The sequence below is a fragment of the Salvelinus fontinalis genome, chromosome 21 (genome assembly GCF_029448725.1).
Source record: "Salvelinus fontinalis isolate EN_2023a chromosome 21, ASM2944872v1, whole genome shotgun sequence".
In the NCBI taxonomy this organism is placed as follows: domain Eukaryota; kingdom Metazoa; phylum Chordata; class Actinopteri; order Salmoniformes; family Salmonidae; genus Salvelinus; species Salvelinus fontinalis.
Genome location: NC_074685.1, coordinates 51,418,702 through 51,437,467, shown reverse-complemented (window position 1 = coordinate 51,437,467; position 18,766 = coordinate 51,418,702). Strand labels below are relative to the sequence as shown.

The 18,766-nt window shown below is 42.9% G+C and overlaps 1 protein-coding gene across 12 annotated transcripts in view; it reads left to right on the top strand.

Moving 5' to 3' along the window:
* The window catches only part of LOC129819093 (mitogen-activated protein kinase 10-like), an 85,420-nt gene that overhangs the window by 24,719 nt on the left and 41,935 nt on the right, over positions 1-18,766 (top strand). For 9 of the 12 annotated variants that reach the window (XR_008754014.1, XR_008754012.1, XR_008754013.1 and 6 more), the window contains exons 3-8: positions 7,966-8,135; positions 11,804-11,933; positions 12,280-12,338; positions 14,362-14,500; positions 15,386-15,551; positions 17,026-17,097. Coding sequence is in view for 9 of the 12 variants with exons in the window: in XM_055875644.1 (XP_055731619.1) it covers positions 7,966-8,135; positions 11,804-11,933; positions 12,280-12,338; positions 14,362-14,500; positions 15,386-15,551; positions 17,026-17,097 (736 nt within the window). In the remaining 3 variants the exon portion in view is untranslated. The remainder of the gene's footprint in view (positions 1-7,965; positions 8,136-11,803; positions 11,934-12,279; positions 12,339-14,361; positions 14,501-15,385; positions 15,552-17,025; positions 17,098-18,766) is intronic. The other 3 variants (XM_055875645.1, XM_055875652.1, XM_055875653.1) reach the window with 2 other exon arrangements.

Sequence of the window (18,766 nt, the reverse complement as noted above, 5' to 3'; positions counted from 1 at the left end):
GAACTACTGCACACTGGTCTTTGGATGTTAAATCCTGTGTTGTGTCCATTTGTATTGAGAACATCCCTGCCTCTCTCACTTCAACAGCAATTGTCTGCTGAATCAACATTCTAATGATTCTGATTTTGCTTAACAACAATATAAGCTCAAGAAACTTGCCATGATTGACGGCCATATTTTCCAAGTTATATGCAGCTTCGTGCCCGTGTAGCTAAGCCCACATTTACCAATAACTTTAACTACATCAATCACACGTTCCATGACCTGCCTCCTCTTTCTGACCTGGTCTTGTTGAACTGACATTTGCTTATCACTCAGAAAGGTACAGATATCTGCTTGCTGGCTCTGTGAAAAAAGGCTTCTGCACTTTCTCTATGGGTCTTGCTTCTCTCATGTTCCTGTACTCTCTGATGGGCATGTTTCCAGGCTTGCATGCCTCCTTTGACAAATGCACTACCACTGGCTGAAGGTTTTGCAAATGCAAGACATACTGAGCAGAAGTGAGTTACTTCATTGTATGTCAGCCATTTTCTGTTTGTGCCGTCTTTGGAGTGGAATACATTGGGAATGACACATTGAGGGGTTTGTTTTGGGTGGTACTGAAAAAATAAGTACAAATCCTTGGACTGAGGACTGGCAAAATAATAAAATGGATTAACAGTGCTTTTGCTCTCCCTTTCTATTTTCCCTGTACTGGGCTCTGAACCTCTCTCTCTCTCTTTCTTTCTCTCTGCACATCTGGTTGCTCTGCAGAATGAGATTAACATTGTAAATAATCTAAATTTAAACTGTATTACTTGTGCAGTCATCGATTGTATGCCCCCCGATTACAGTCCTACTGATAATCTCATAACTATAGCACATATTAATCTAAAATTATAGCCTTACATGTTTAGGTTTTACCTGGAGGTTCCTGCTCTGAGTCTGACTCTGAACTGACCACCATCTCCAGTTCTGCACGAGCACCCGAAGCTCTAGTGCTGCTGCTCCTTCCTTCTCCACCTTTGCAAAGAAAATAATCTATTATCATATTCACTATCATTAGTGTATCAGTAGGCTACATTAATACAGCTCTGGGAAAAATTAAGAGTTGTCTCTTAATTTGGAGTGGTCTCTTCATTTTTCCCAGAGGTGTATATTATTGTAGTAACTTGTAATGCTGGTACTAATGGTGCTAATTATCTTTGTCATTGCTTGTGCTGTGTCACACAGGCTACTGTGTTATGTTCATGGATGTATTATGGATACGTTACTGTAGCCTGTTTCGCTGTACAGTGTATATGCACTTTCCCTAGCTTATGTGGGATGAGTCATGACCGAATGCTGGCAAGTCCATAGTCTAGGTTTACTATTTGTTACTAGTTGATCGCTATGCTGCACTCATTGCTATGATATAATTCCTCCACGAAGACATATGACGTGCAAACTGTTTAGCCTACCGGCCATTGCTATTCACAACGACATATTGTTCTGTCTCACGATTCCCGTGCATGCAACGGCACAGGGGATTTTCAGTGTGCTGTGTGGCTATATTGCCAAAAAATTCCATGGGATCGAATGGTGGGCTTTTGCACAGATGGGGCTCCATCTATGGCGGGAGGGCGGGCAGGCCTCTGCACTCTAGTCATGAATGTGTCTCCCTCTGCCATATGGACACATTGCATGAAAGAGCTGAGCACAGAACTCTGAGATATACTGCAGCAGGTAACTTTGATTGTAAAGCACATCCACTGCGCGCCCGCCTATTCGCAGAACTTTGTGAAGATATTGATCCGAGCTTGACAATGTTTTATTTCCCACCTTGGTGGTTATCAAGGGGGAGTGTTGGAAAGATTTTTCGCATTGAGAGAAGACCTGTTGTCATTCACAACGGATGCAAACAATAAATAATAAACATGGTTGACGTTCTGTGTAATGAAAAAAAATATATTTCTCCTTGCCTATGTAACAGATATATTTGAGAAACTGAATGAACTGAACGCAAGCATGCAGGGGAAAAAACATTCTACAGATGAGTGACCGAATCAGTGGATTCAGAGGAAATTATTATTATTGGAGAGAGAGTCTTTCAAAGCGAAACATGCCAACTTCCCTCGGCTGTGCAAGATTCTAACAGAAAACAGCATCAGTAAGTGTCCCACACGAGTGATGCCTGCTCACCGCCAACGCTTGGAAGAGCACTTTGGGACCTACTTCTCAATCCGTTTGACTGTGATCCTGGCTCAGGTAACATGCTGGTAAGTGAAATCGGACAGCTGATCGAGCTGTCATGTGACCGAATGCATTCACGGGTCTCTACGGGGGAAATTTGGTTCCTGACTCAAAGGGAATAAATACCCTGCCGTCTCCCTCTGAGCATTAATGCCACTTTCAAAATAACTGGGAACTCGGAAATCTCCAACTTCAGACATCAGTGAATTCAAGACAACTGGGAAATCTAGCTCTGACTGGAAAAATTTGTTTTGAATGGACTTCCATCTTGGAATTCCAACTCTGGAACGACTTTCTGACCTGAAGATCACTGGCGTCATGATTTGACCTCTTTTTCAGATTTCCCATTTGTCTTGAAAGTTCCATCAGTGCTCTCATCTGCATTAAAGCCAAATATCGATCCAGGTTGGATATGACAGCAGAGATGAGGTGCACACTGTTGACCACGCCCCCTGACTTTGAGAAGCTCTGACGCGACATGCATCTAGCACACGCATCTCATTAGTGGTGGTGAGATAAAATACATAATGTCACACTAATTTGCAATTGACTGTCATAGCCCCACATTAAAAGTATGTGATGGTGAGTTGAGAAGATCATCAGAAATACTGTTAGAATGTTTTTTAATTGACTGCCATAGCCCCAAATAAAAAAGTTAACATTGGCTGTTAATTATATACTTTTTTTCACATGGTTGGGGTCGTGAGATTTTTCAAATATCAAATGAGGTTGTGAACCAAAATCGTTTGGGAAGCCCTGTAATAGATTGTTATCATTATAGTTGTCATGTCATCCAACAGTTAGCTACAACACATACAGTATGGGACAATGTTACACTACTGGTGCTAGTGGTGATAATGAACCAATGGAAGATTCTTATGTTAGACTGAAACTGATTGGGGTTGATTATTTGTTATTTGTTGCGATTCTAACCACTGGCATCATATCATAAATGGCGTCCAACTGTGTAAAATATATAGAAAATATAGATAATTTGATCATTTGCAGCATAGTCAACGATGAATGCATGGATACCTCTCTGGGATGTAACCTGTAGTTAATAAAAGCTGTCTAGAGCCCCCCACTAACTTCAATAAAATATTGCAATTATATAAAATCTTTATTAATTACGATCAAATTAGCCTTGTCAGTTTAATTGTTTGTCGGCTCTAGGATGAAAAGCAGGTCTCTGGATAGAAATGGATTTAATGGACTGACTGTAGATTTTCTTCCCTTGGTCTAGTTCTCTTTAGATATTGCTTGTGACCCAAGTGCCAACCTATCTCCTATGTAGTGCACTACTTCTGACTAGGGCCCACAGTGTGCTGTGCATAGAAATATAATTAAAGCACTATATACAGTATCTCTGTAGTGCAAGTTCACAGCTCTCTTATCCAGAATTATGCGGACGTGATTTGTCTTGGAATATAGTTGGATTATGTACGCATCTTTGGACAATCAATTACTAGACTGGACTGGACATGTACTGATATGCACACAGAGTCATGAGTGGGTCCTATGTGGCTCAGTTGGTGAGAGCGTTGCGCTGGCAAGGCCGTGGGTTCAATTCTTGCAGGGATCACATGTATTTTTTATGGAGTGGAGCAGTCCCACTCCTTTTGTAATTTTGTTACTTTATTGAAGAGATAGTAAAAGGTTGGAAAGACAGGGGAGATAGGAGGAACATGAGTCAAAGGGTATTGGGCCGTATTCGAACCCATGCCGACTCTGACATATGTGTGTGCCGGGTCAGCGGCTGGACTACACCGGCCACTGGGATCACATGGAGTAATGCAGACCTACACTGTAGACATACCCACAGCACCATGTCGCATCCCTATCCTGTCCGGTTTTTGCTGCCTGCTGGTTATGTCTCCCTGCTAGTTATGTATGATGATACGCCCACTCTCATGCAAGTCCTTTGTCCACAGAATACTGTACTGTATGTTTTGTTTTTATGGTTGTCTGGGAACGTTCATACAGAAAACAAAGGATTGAGGAAATGGAGGGAATAAGAATGTCTTAATATAAATTCAGGAAATTAGACATGCCAACAACAGCAGTCAGTTGTACAGTGCCTTCAGAAAATATGCATACCCCTTGACTTGTTCCATATTTTGTTGTGTAACAGCCTGAATTCAAAATTGATTAAATAAAAAGAAATCTCACCCATCTACACACAATACCACGTACTGACAAAGTGAAAACATGTTTTTAGAAAAGTTTGCAAATGTATTTAAAATGAAATACAGAAATATCTAATATATTTACATAAGTAATCACAACCCTGAGTCACTACATGTTAGAATTGCCTTTGGCAGCGATAACAGCTGTGAGTCTTTCTGGGTAAATGCCTAAGAGCTTTGCACACCTGGATTGTACAATATTTGCACATGATTCTTAAAAAATCTTCAAGCTCTGTCAAATTGGTTGTTGATCATTGCTAGACAACCATTTTCAGGTCTTGCCATAGATTTTCAAAACTGTAACTCGTCATCTTCCAGTGGAAAGCAGACTGAAACATGTTTTTCTCTATGATTTTGTCTGTGCTCCATTTTTAGTATTTTTTTTAATCCTGAAAAAAACTCCCCAGTCCTTGACAATTACAGGCATACACATAACATGATGCAACCACCTTATGCTTGAAAATATGGAGAGTGGTACACGGTGATGTGTTGTATTCGATTTGCCCAAAACATAACACTTTGTATTCAGGACAAAAAGTGAATTGCTTTGCCACATTTCTTGACAAATTATTTTAGTGCCTTGTGGCAAACAGGATGTTTTGGAATATTTTTTATTCTGTACAGGCTTCCTTCTTTTCATTTTGTCAATTAGGCTAGTTTTGTGGAGTAAATACAATGTTGTTGGTCCATCCTAAATGTTCTCCTATCACAGCCATTAAACTCTGTAACTGTTTTAAAGTCACCATTAGCCTCATGGTGAAATCCCTGAGCGGTTTCCTTCCTCTCCGGTGACTGACTTAGGAGCGGCGCCTGTATTTTTGTAGTGACTGGGTGTATTGATACAACATCCAAAGTATATTTAATTACTTCACCATACTCAAAGGGATATTCAATGTGTGCCCATCTACCAATAGGTGCCCTTCTTTGCGAGGCATTGGAAAACCTCCCTGGACTTTGTGGTTAAATCTGTGTTTGAAATGCAGTGCTCAACTGGGGGACCTTACAATTCATTGTATGTGTGAGGTAGAGAGATGAGGTAGTTAAAGCTTCAGATTAAACACAATTATTGCACACGGAGTGAATCCATGCAACTTATCATGTATAGTTGAAGTCTGAAGTTTACATACACTTATGTTGGAGTCATTAAAACTTGTTTTTTAACCACTCCACAAATTTCTTGTTTAACAAACTATAGTTTTGGCAAGTTTCTACTTTGTGCATGACACAAGTCATTTTTCCAACAATTGTTTACAGACAGATTATTTCACTTATAATTCACTGTATCACAACTGACTCAGTTACACCAGCTCTGTCAGGAGGAATGTGCCAAAATTCATCCAACGTATTGTGGGAAGCTTGTGGAAGGCTACCCGAAATGTTTGACCCAAGTTAAACTAATTAAAGGCAATGCTACCAAATACTAATTGAGTGTATGTAAACTTCTGACCCACTGGGAATGTGATGAAAGAAATAAAAGCTGAAATAAATCATTCTCTCTACTATTATTCTGACATTCCACATTCTTAAAATAAAGTGGTGATCCTAACTGACCTAAGACAGGGATTTTTACTAGGATGGAATGTCAGGAATTGTGAAAAACTGAGTTTAAATGTATTTGGCCAAGGTGTATGTAAACATCTCACTTATTTAGACTTGCTTTAACAAAGTGGTTGAATACTTATTGACTCAATACAGTTCAGCTTTTATTTTTTATGTATTTGTAAAAATGTCGAAAAACATATTTCCGCTTTGACATTTTGGGGTATTGTGGGTTCGCGCCCAGGCTGGGCTGGGTTCGCGCCCAGGCTCTGTCGCAGCCGGCCGCAACCGGGAGGTCCGTGGGGCGACGCACAATTGGCATAGCGTCGTCCGGGTTAGGGAGGGTTAGGGAGGGTTTGGCCGGTAGGGATATCCTTGTCTCAGTATGTAAAATGTAATAAAAATGTATGCACTCTACTGTAAGTCGCTCTGGATAAGAGCGTCTGCTAAATGACTAAAATGTAAAAGTAAAAATGTAGGCCAGTAAACATTTTGTAAATTCAGGCTGTAAAATTACAAAATGGGGAAAAAAGTAAAGGTGTGTGAATACTTTTTGAAGGCGCTTGATTGATTTGTTTGTATTATGCAGTCTGAATATATAATAAATGCCTTTATGTTGCAGACGTGTTTTAGTCATCATGATATTAATAAAAAATATTTACATTACTTGACCAAAAGTATGTGGACATCTGCTCGTCCAACATCTCATTCCAAAATCATGGGCATTAATATGGAGTTGCTCCCCATTTGTTGCTATAACAGCCTCCACTCTTCTGGGTAGGCTTTCCACTAGATGTTGGTACGCTGCTGCAGGGACTTGCTTCCATTAAGCCACAAGAGCATTAGTGAGGTCGGGCACTGATGTTGGGCGCTTAGGCCTGGCTCGCAGTTGGCATTCCAATTCATCCCAAAGATGTTCAATGGGGTTGAGGTCAGGGCTCTGTGCAGGCCAGTCAAGTTCTTCCACACCGTTCGAGACAAACCATTTCTGTATGGACCTCGCTTTGTGCACGGGGGCCTTACCTAAACTGTTGCCACAAAGTTGGAAGCACATAAATGTCTAGAATGTCATTGTATGCTGTAGCATTAAGATTTCCCTTCACTGGAGCTAAAGGGCTTAGCCTGCACCATGAAAAACAGCCCCAGACCATTATTCCCTCTCCATCAAACTTTATAGTTGGTACTACGCATTTGGGCAGGTAGTGTTCTTGCATCCGCCAATCCCAGATTCATCCGTCGGACTGTCAGATGGTGAAGCGTGATTCATCACTCCAGAGAACGCGTTTCCACTGCTCCAGAGTCCAATGGTGGCGAGCTTTACACCACTCCAGCCGACGCATGGCATTGCACATGGTGATCTTAGGCTTGTGTGCGACTACTCGGACATGGAAACCCATTCCATGAAGCTCCTGACAAACAGTTATTGTGCTGAAGCTGCTTCCAGAGGCAGTTTGGAACTCGGTTGTGAATGTTGCAACCAAGGACAGACGATTTTTACATGCAGCACACTGCGGTCACATTCGGTGAGCTTGTGCGGGCGGCCTACCACTTTGCGGCTGAGCAAAACAGCACAATAACATCACTTACAGTTGACTGGGGTATCTCTAGCAGGGCAGAAATTTGATGAACTGACTTGTTGGAAAGGTGGCATCCACATTAAAAGTCACTGAGCTCGTCAGTAAGGCCAATGCTTGTCTATGGAGATTGCATGGCTGTGTGCTCGATTTTTTTTACACCTGTCAGCAATGGGTGTGGCTGAAATAGCCGAATCCACAAATTTACTTTGTATATAGAGTTTTTGAAACTGTTTTTGAAACTGCACTGTCAGTTAGGGGCTCGTAAGTAAGCATTTCACTGTGTTGTATTCGGCGCATGTGACTAATAACATTTGATTTGATTTGAATGAACGAATAAACGCACAAACAAGTGGACGAACAAATTACTTAAATGTAATAATTCAACTGGCGGTGGAGCCAGTCAGAGAGGTGAAAGGGACATCACTGACCTTTGTTTGTTTGTTTTACTGCAGGGTTTTGCTAAACAATTGGATGTGTCATACATTGGCAAGCATTACAACATGAGCAAATGCAAAGTGGACAACCAGTTCTACAGTGTGGAAGTAGGAGATTCCACCTTCACAGTTCTCAAACGTTACCAGAATCTAAAACCCATCGGTTCTGGAGCTCAGGGAATCGTCTGGTGAGTACTGGAATCCTCATTTTACACTCTTTATAGTGTAGTGAATGAAAATGTACATTATAGAGGCAAAACCAACTGTATACCTTAATATTTGGTTGTTGTATAATGTGTTAGTAGATAGAGTTGTGTGGCTTTATGGTCGTTGCATTATAGTCTTTGCAAAGATTTATACTGTGTATCAAGGTGGCACGTGTATTTGTATATGTGTTTGTACAGTATGTGTGTGATTAAAACTGCGAGTTTGAATAATGAAGAGTTATAGAAGAATACCAAATGGATTTTTAAAGCTGCAAGCAGCAATGCTGGGGTTCAAGCTGTGGGCCCACTGTGCCACCATCAGGACAAATAGGGCACATCGCCCTAGGATGAGCTACTTCTGTCATTTTACCATGCTTGCCAAATATCAGATCTCAACATCAAACAGATCATGCAATATGCGATTGATGTATTTTGGACCATTTGTATTGATGTTGACTACTTTAAGAATGAGAAATGTCAAAATAATAATAGAGAGAATGATTTATTTTCAGCTTTTATTTCATTCATCACTTTCCCAGTGGGTCAGAAGTTTACATACACTCAATTAGTATTTGGTAGCATTGCCTTTACATTGTTTAACTTGGGTCAAACGTTTCAGGTAGCCTTCCACAAGCTTCCCATAATACGTTGGGTGAATTTTGACCCATTCCTCCTGACAGAGCTGGTGTAACAGAGTCAGGTTTGTAGGCCTCCTTGCTCGCACACGCTTTTTCAGTTCTGCCCACACATTTTCTATACGATTGAGGTCAGCGCTTTATGATGGCCACTCCAATACTTTGACGTTGTTCTCCTTAAAATAAATTGGTGATCCTAACTGACCTAAGACAGGGAGTTTATACTAGGATTAAATGTTAGGAATTTTTGTTTTTGGCTAAAGTGTATGTAAACTTCCGACTTCAACTGTATATGGGTGTGTGTGTATGTATGTGTCACGCCCTAACCATAGAGAGCCTTTTTATTCTCTATTTTGGTTAGGTCGGGGTGTGACTAGGGTGGGTAATCTAGGTTGTTTTATTTCTATGTAGGCCTGATATGGTTTCCAATCAGAAGCAGCTGCTTATCGTTGTCTCTGATTGGGGATCATATTTAGGCAGCCATTTCCCCACTGTGTTTGGTGGGATCTTGTTTATGTGTAGTTGCCTGTGAGCACTCCAGAACGTCACATTTCGTTTATTCTTTATTGTTTTGTTGTGCGTTTCACAAATAAAAGATGTGGAACCCATATCACGCTGCGCCTTGGCCCGAATGTTATTATGACGATCGTGACAGAAGATCCCAACACAACAGGACCAAGCAGCGTGCCCAGGAGGAGATATTGGATGGGAAGGGATACTGGACTTGGGAGGAAATCCTGGCAGGACAGGATCGCCTTCCTTGGCGGCAGATGCAAGGAGAGAAGGGAGGACGGCGACGGCGACGGAATTCGCGGCCACAATCGAAGCCCAAAGGACAGCCCCCCCAAAAATGTGGGGGTGGGCACACGGGGTGGTTGTCGGAGCCGAGGAGTGAACCAGAGCCAGTCTGGGAGAAGAGGGAGAAATTGGAGGAGAGTGAATGGAGAGAGTCAGAGACCGTCAATGAGTTGATGGAGAAATTGGAGGAGAGAGAAATGAGAGGGTTATTGTGTTGGTGTATGAGGCACGACATTTGCCCTAAGGAGCGTGTGATCAGTTTGATGCCACCTGAGTCAGCTCTCCATACTCGTCCTGAGGAGCGTGCTATCAGTCTGGTAAAATCTGTGCCGGCTCCACGCACCAGGTCTCCAGTACGCCTCCCCGGCCCTGTACGTCCTGTGCCTGCTCCTCGCAGTCACCCTGAAGTGTGTGTTACCAGTCCAGTACCACCTGTTCCGGCTCCACGCACTAGTTATCCAGTGCGCCTCCCCAGTCCGGTACGTCCTGTGCCTGCTCCTCGCACTCTCCCCGAAGTGCATGTCACCAGTCCGGTGCCACCTGTGCCGGCTCCACGCACCAGGCTTCCAGTCCAGGCACGGCGTCCAGGCACGGCGTCAAGTCCCGCTCCACAGCCGGAGCCTTCCTCTGCACCGATGCCCAGTCCAGGCACGGCGTCCAGTCCTGCTCCAAGGCCAGAGCCTTCCTCTGCGCCGGTGCCCAGTCCAGGCACAGCGTCCAGTCCTGCTCCAAGGCACAAGGCAGGAGCCTTCCTCTGCGCCGATGTCCAATCCAGGCACGGCGTCCAGTCCCGCTCCAAGGCACAAGGCAGGAGCCTTCCTCTGCGCCAGTGCTCAGTCCAGGCACGGCGTCCAGTCCCACTCCAAGGCCGGAGCCTTCCTCTGCGCCGATGTCCAGTCCAGGCACAGCGTCCAGTCCCGCCCCATGGCAGGAGCCTTCCTCTGCGCCAGTGCCCAGTCCAGGCACGGCGTCCAGTCCTGCTCCAAGGCCAGAGCCTTCCTCTGCGCCGATGTCCAATCCAGGCACGGCGTCCAGTCCCGCTCCATGGCAGGAGCCTTCCTCTGCGCCCGTGCCCAGTCCAGGCACGGCATCCAGTCCCGCTCCAAGGCCAGAGCCTTCCTCTGCACCGATGCCCAGTCCAGGCATGGCGATCAGTCCTGCTCCATGGCAGGAGCCTTCCTCTGCTACGGTGCCCAGACCAGGCACGGCGTCCAGTCCCGCTCCAATGCCGGAGCCTTCTACGGCGCCGATGTCCAATCCAGGCACGGCGTCCAGTCCCGCTCCAAGGCCGGACCATAGAACATAGTAAAAATAAAGAAAATAAAGAGTACTCTGTATTACGTTACATTCTTATTCTAAACTGGATTAAATTGTTTTTTTTCTCATAAATCTACACACAATACCCCATAATGACAAAGCTAAAACAGGTTTTAGACATTTTTGCAAATGTATAAAAAAATATACAACTGAAATATCACATTTACATAAGCATTCAGACACATTACTCAGTCCTGTGTTGAATACATATGTAAATAAGGTATTTCTGTTTTTTATTAGCAAAAATGTCTAAAAACCTGTTTTCGCGTTATTATGGGATTTTTGTGTCTAGATTGCTGAGGATTTTTGTTTCATCCATTTTAGAGTAGGGATGTAACATAACAAAATGTGGAAAAAGTCAAGGGTCTGAATAGTTTCCGAAGGCACTGTATATAGTGTACTACTTTTGACCAGGGTCCCAAAGGATATGTCTACACTGGTGGTTCTGGTGGATTTTCTCTGGCATCAAAAGTCTGCATTAATGTCAATCTACAGGTATTCCCTATGTAATTCTAAAATCAGCACAAATGGCTTTAGATGGTTACACCCTAGCCTGGTCCCACATCTGTTTGTGCTGTTTGGCATGACAACTACCATAGAAGTTGGCTATACAGCAGAACCAGATCAGGGACCAGGCTACTTTACAATTATGGTCGGAACAGACAGAAAGGCCCTGGAAGAGCCCAGGACCACCGATCTGATCAATAGCAAACCCTTCAATATTTCTCAGGACTTCACTTATCATTCTCATTTGTCTGCCATGTGCAGTCTCTGACTCACTTCCTGTTTTATCATATAGAATCAGAATGACTAGAATGGACAAAGCCCCCCATACGACAGTAAGTTGACTGGTACATTCCTGTGGTTCTAATTCAATGTTTTTGACTGTGTTTTCTGCAGTGCCGGGTACGATGCAGTCCTCGACAGAAACGTGGCCATCAAGAAGCTCAGCAGACCCTTTCAGAACCAGACCCATGCCAAGAGGGCATACAGGGAACTGGTGCTCATGAAATGTGTCAATCACAAAAATGTGAGATACAATGTCATGTCTCTATGGTTAAACAAATAACAAGATGATAGTCTAGCTGGTGTTTTGTGGTCTTTTATTGGCCCATTCTGTGGTGCTGATAGAGTGAGTCCCCTCCCCGTAAGTGAGTCATTGACCACAATTGATGCTCCGAGAGAGAGAGAGAGACAGAGAGAGAGAGAGAGAGAGAGAGAGAGAGAGAGAGAGAGATAGACTGTCCCTATATCCAGTTTTCAATATGGCAAAAGAAGTCAGCAATGTGCTGTTATTGTTGTTACTGTAGATGGACTTGGTTAACCTGATACTGAATGTTGACCCAGTTTTTTTCTCTATTGTCTTTCTTTTTCAGATCATCAGTTTATTAAATGTTTTCACATCACAGAAATCACTAGAAGACTTTCAGGATGTGTAAGTACAGTAAACGATATTCAGAGTAAAAAGGAATAATCGTGAGATTATATTTACTTTATGTAGGCCAAATACATTTCTAGTTTCATCTTACTTTTAAATCTGATTTCAGATGAGCATGATTATATTATGTACCTTCAAGACTCTTGTTAAATTATTCTCAGTCTGAGAAAATAACCACTAAGAGTGATGTCAGTGAAAGTGATATTAGTGTAGTATAATTTGAAGCCTCGGGCTCTGTCTTTTTGTACTGAATGATTCATGAATGTGTTTATTGCTGATACTGCAGTGAATGGAACGCAGTATGCTTGTCTAAGGCAATGCAAGGAATGGTGTGTCTCTGAGGAATGGAGTTTGTTTTCAATATAAAACTGCACAAAATTAAACAAAGTATGTGCTTCAAATTAAAAATGTATTACAGCAATTTTAAAAAGTATGGGCTTTTCTTACGGCGAAAGCAAACCAATGCGATTTTCTGAGGACAGCGCCCCGCATACAAACACATGAAAATCATATTTCAACCAGGGAGGTGCGCCACAAAAGTCAGAAATAGCGATATAATTAATGCCTTACCTTTGAAGATCTTCTTCTGTTGGCACTCCAAAATGTCCCAGAACCATCATAAATGGTCCTTTTGTTCGATTTATGTCCCAAAAATGTCCCTTTTTTTTGGCGCATTTGATTCAGAAATACACCGGTTTCAACTCGCCCAACATGCCTACAAAGTATCTAATAAGTTACCTGAAACTTGGTCCAAACATTTCAAACAACGTTCCTAATCCAACCTCAGGTACCCTAAAACATAAATAATCGATAAAATTTAAAACGGAATAAACTGTTTCTAATATCAGATAAAAACAACGTGAAGCGCGCTCCAGTTCACGCGCACCAAAACAGTAGAGTCCACCTGGAGTGACACTTACAATGAATAGGACTACTTCTTAATTTCTCAAAAGAAAAACATCGAACAATTTCTAAAGACTGTTGACATCTAGTGGAAGTCATAGGAACTGCAACCAGGTTCCTAACAATAAGGGTATCCCATAGAAAACAATTGGAAAATCCTATGACCTCAATTTGTTTTCCCCTGGATGGTTTGTCCTCAGGGTTTCGCCTGCCATATCAGTTCTGTTATACTCACAGACATTATTTTAACAGTTTTAGAAACTTGAGAATGTTTTCTATCCAATCTAAAGCCATTCTAGCCCCCTACCCAAGAGAAGTTTTAAGTATGTACATTTTTGTATGTACAGAAAAGGAGAAATACACCTGCCAATTCAGTCAATGGTGTGTGTCAAGCCATTATGATAAAATGACAAGATGCTCAATATGGTAACGAGCAAGATGACAGTCATTAATCATTGTAAAACAAAGAGTATGTAAATTCCCATTGATGTTCTGCAGTGTGGTGTCCATTGTGTTGAGAATAGATGTAAAGGGGGAAGGAGAGATGTGGTAGGAAGGAGAATGGGAATCAACTGTATTTTTTAAATTTAACTAGGAAAGTCATTTAAGAACACATTTTTATTTACAATGACGGCCTACCCCGACCGAACCCTAACCCGGACGACACTGGGCTAATTGTGCGCCGCCCTATGGGACTCCCAATCACTGCCTGTTGTGATACAGCCTGGAATCAAACCTGGGTCTGTAGTGACACCTCTAGCACTGTGATGCAGTGCCTTAGACCACTGCGCCACTCGGGAGCCCACATTAGAGTAGGGCCTCTTGGGTTGAAGCATCTCATCTCTTTTATTAGACCTCTGTTCCAGTGAAAGTTATTATACGAGTTATGCCGAAGTGTAGGCTATTAGAACCTCTCCTTGTGTTACCCTGTCTCTCTCTGGTGTTGAGGGATTTCTGAAGCAAAGATGACAGTGACATTCTGGAGATTATTTTACTACAGCCATATTCTCCATTGAACATGCGTTTTAGTCTTAATCTGTGTCCAGAAAGCCAGTCTCAGCATCAGTGCATTTCCACTTGTGAAAACATACTATAACTGTATGTATCACCATCCCAGGTACCTGGTGATGGAGCTGATGGATGCCAACCTATGCCAGGTGATTCAGATGGAGCTAGACCATGAGAGAATGTCCTACCTGCTCTACCAGATGCTGTGTGGCATCAAACACCTGCACTCAGCTGGAATTATACACAGGGTGAGAAGACCTGTGTGTGTGTGTGTGTGTGAGTGCGTGTGCCTTTACGTGTACTGTACGCGCGTGTAACGGCGGTCCTCCTCCTCTTCTACCGAAAAGGAGGAGTAGTGATCGAACCAAGGCGCAGTGGAGTTTAACGACATAATTTATTTAACAAAACACGAAAATGACTCAACTAACAAAAACAACAAAACGGTGAAGACAGACCTAGACGACGAACTTACATGAAACAAGAAGAACGCACGAATAGGGAACAGACTACATAAACCGAACAAACCGTATACAGTCCCATATGGTGCAAACATAACACAGACACGGAAGACAATCACCCACAAACAAACAGTGAGGACACCCTACCTAAATATGACTCTCAATTAGAGGAAAACGCAAAACACCTGCCTCTAATTAAGAGCCATACCAGGCAACCCAAAACCAACATAGAAACAGAAAACATAGACTGCCCACCCAAAACACACGCCCTGACCATAAACACATACAAAAACAACATAAAACAGGTCAGGAACGTTACAGCGCGTGTGTGTAGCATCAAACACTTGCACTCCGCTGGCATCATACACATAGTGAGACGTCCTCCAACCTAGAAATATAATTAATCAAATTTTCCGTCAGGTCTCCAGCAGTAACCCTAGTCATTGATATTATGTACTAGGATGTTCTGGATATAGTAAACATTACTCATGCTCAACCTTGCACTGCTCATAACCCAGTGGGCAGCGCTGGTGGAAGTTATGTCGTTGCAACCGGTTTTGTCTGTGAAATGTCATCTGTCGACATTTCAAATAAAAATACTGTAGTAGCTAGCATCACCCGTTAAACTTTTACCTCAATAATCCTCATCTCTTTGATGTTGCTTTCCGTCTGAAGGACCTGAAACCTAGCAATATAGTGGTGAAGTCTGATTGTACGCTGAAAATCCTGGACTTTGGCCTGGCCAGGACTGCAGGCACCAGCTTCATGATGACCCCGTACGTGGTGACACGGTACTACAGAGCTCCAGAGGTCATCCTGGGCATGGGGTACAAAGAGAACGGTAAGACAGGTTCGAGAATGTGTTCTGGTGTTCTAACACTGTAACATGCTACTGGTTGGGTGTGTTCTAATACTGTAACATGCACTTGCACCAACAGCCAGGGTTGGGGTCAATTAACACCCATAATTCACTGACACATCTGGTGACACAGAACACAAGCATATCTTCTTCTTTGTCACCTTATCTATTACTGAAGTGTGTGCCTTGAACACCTAATTTATCGAATCATAGTACCCTTTTGAAAATTAGATAAAGTTACTTCCGGTAGCTAACTCTAGCCTCCACTGCATGGATTGAGTAAATGAATGCGTAAATAAACCTTTATAGCTCTGTACTCTTTGTGTATTTAACTGGTGACCTTGGTGATTGTTAAGTTCATGTTTGAATTATCCCTATATTTCTGTTATTATGGGGCTATCACTCAGTCAAGAGTGCGCATGCGCAGGAAGTCTTGTCGTTGTTGGACCTGGTCTTGAGTGTAATGGCTACCTTGTAGTGTGTTCATATAGTAGAGTAAACTTTGTTAAACGGGAACCTTGTCGTTGTGTCATTTCGAATTAACAGTGATTACTGAATAGCTGTATGGTTCACAGCATACCACCCTGCATCCCATTGCGGGCTTGCCTCTGAAGCTAAACAGGGTTGGTACTGGTCGATCCCTGGATGGGAGATCAGATTCTGTTGGAAGTGGTGTTAGCGGGCCAGTAGGAGGCAAACTTTCCTCTGGTTTCAAAAAAAAAAAATGCTGCATTGATTGGGGACATTGCCCTGTGTAGGGTGCTGTCTTTCGAATGGGATGTTAAACGAGAGTCCTGACTCTCTGTGGTCACTTAAGATCCCATGGCACTTATCGTAAGGGTGTTAACCCTGGTGTCCTGCCTAATTTCCCAATCTGACCATCATGGCCACCTAATCATCCCCAGCTTCCAATTGGCTTATTCATCCCCTCCCCTGTAACTATTTCACAGGTCGTTGCTGTAAATGAGAATATGCTCTCAGTCAACTTACCTGGTTAAATATAAAACTAGACTAGACGTAGGCAGGGAGAGCAGACCATGGATTTCCTGCCACCAGCAAAGCCCCTGGAGACTAACTGCTTCTCTTTATTAGTGGAATAGTTATTTGTCTGCATGCTACCTATCTTCTCTCACACAAATTATTTCTCAGTCTGAATAATCAACCGCCACATTCAAATTACTTTGTTTCCGATAGCTCTCTACCGACAAGGGTTCTTTCTCAATTCCTCATTCCTCGATTCCTTGCGCCCTCTATCATATCCTCAACTCATTCTCAAAACGCATCGGAGGAGAACTTGAAGGTCCAAGGGGAGGGACCTTGAATCTTCACCTCTAATTCGTTTTGAGAAAGAAGAGAGGAGAAAGGAATCGAGGATAAAGGAACTAAGAAAGAGCCTACGTTTTCTTTTCTAATGCTAACCTCTGACTTATCTCTCACTCTCTCTCTGTACCTGCAGTGGATATATGGTCGGTGGGGTGCATTATGGGAGAAATGGTGCGACACAAAATCCTGTTCCCTGGCCGTGACTGTATCCTTATTCAGATAATGTAAATAATGGCCGTTGATCTCATTCAAAGAATACGGGTGCCATTTTCCCAGACAGCTGTGAACACACTGTAACATTTTTAATAAACCGGAGCTCCGATAAAGTACGACCTCACAGAAATTGTTCAAAAAAAAGTTACATAAACCGCACTGCAGATTATAATTTCACTCGTTCCGTATATTTACATTGTGTTAGCTTACAGGGAAGGTGTCTTTGTTGTATGAAAATGTTTCAACAAGAGTTGTGCATGTCGTGTTTGCAATCGTGTTTGGATTTTACACTGCATGACCAAAAGTATGTGGACACCTGCTCGTCGAACATCTCATTCCAAAAGCATGGGCATTAATATGGAGTTGGTCCCCTCTTTGCTGCTATAATAGCCACCGATCTTTTGGAAGGCTTTCCAATAAATGTTGGAACATTGCTGCAGGGACTTGCTTCCATTCAGCCACAAAAGCATTAGTGAGGTCGGCCACTGATGTTGGGCGATTAGGCCTGGCTCGCAGTCGGTGTTCCATTTCATCCCAAAGGTGTTCAATGGGATTGAGGTTAGGGCTCTGTGCAGGCCAGTCAAGTTCTTCCACACCGATCTCGACAAACCGTTTCTGTATGGACCTCGCTTTGTGCACAGGGGCATTGTCATGCTGAAACAGGAAAGAGCCTTCCAAACTGATGCCACAAAGTTGGAAGCACAGAATCGTCGAGATTGTCATTCATTGTATGCTGTAGTGCTAAGATTTCCCGACACTGGAACTAAGGGGCCTAGCCTTAACCATGAAAAACAGCCCTAGACCATTATTACTCCTCCACCAAAATGTACAGTTGGCACTAGGCATTGGTGCAGGTATCGTTCTCCCGGCATCCGCCAAAATCATATTTGTCCGTCGGACTGCCAGATGAAGCGTGATTCATCACTCCAGAGAACGCGTTTCCACTGCTCCGTAGTTCAATGGCGGCAAGCTTTGGAACTCGATAGTGAGTGTTGCAACCGGGACAGATTTTTACGTGCTATGTGCTTTAGCACTCGGTGGTGCCATTCTGTGAGCTTGTGTGGCCTACCACTTCGCGGCTGAGTTGTTGTTGCTCCTTGATGTTTCCAATTCACAATAACAGGACTTATTGATTAGGCTACTGTGCGCCTGCTGGCAAAATCGATGCCATAACCAATTGAGTTACAGCTAAGAACAGGTTTTGATGAGTCTTAAATATCACCGGTAGCGCTGCTTGAAATTTGCACATCGGTGCACGTTTTTAAGGACACAACAAAAATATTTCCACCCCTCCCTCCTCAGCACAAGTAAGCTGATATAAGACAAGTAAATTACCAACCCTGGCGTCTGGCTTTTACAAGTCAAAATTCCCAAAGAGCGTGTGCTAATGGCAGCGAAAATAGAGCCCTATGACTCAGACTCTCTGAAGGTGAATCAAATCAATACGTGGCCTGTACTCCTCTGTTAGGTACAATGGTTTCTGCGCAGCTCTATTGTCTCTAACCAATCTTGCTACTGTACTGGCTGGCTTCATAACACCTCTAATAGCTCAAATAATATATTTAATAATAATATATCACCATTTCAATAATTCACCATAAATTCAGTAACCCCTACAGAATTATATATTTTTTTTTTCTCCAAGTCCTGTTTATATAAAT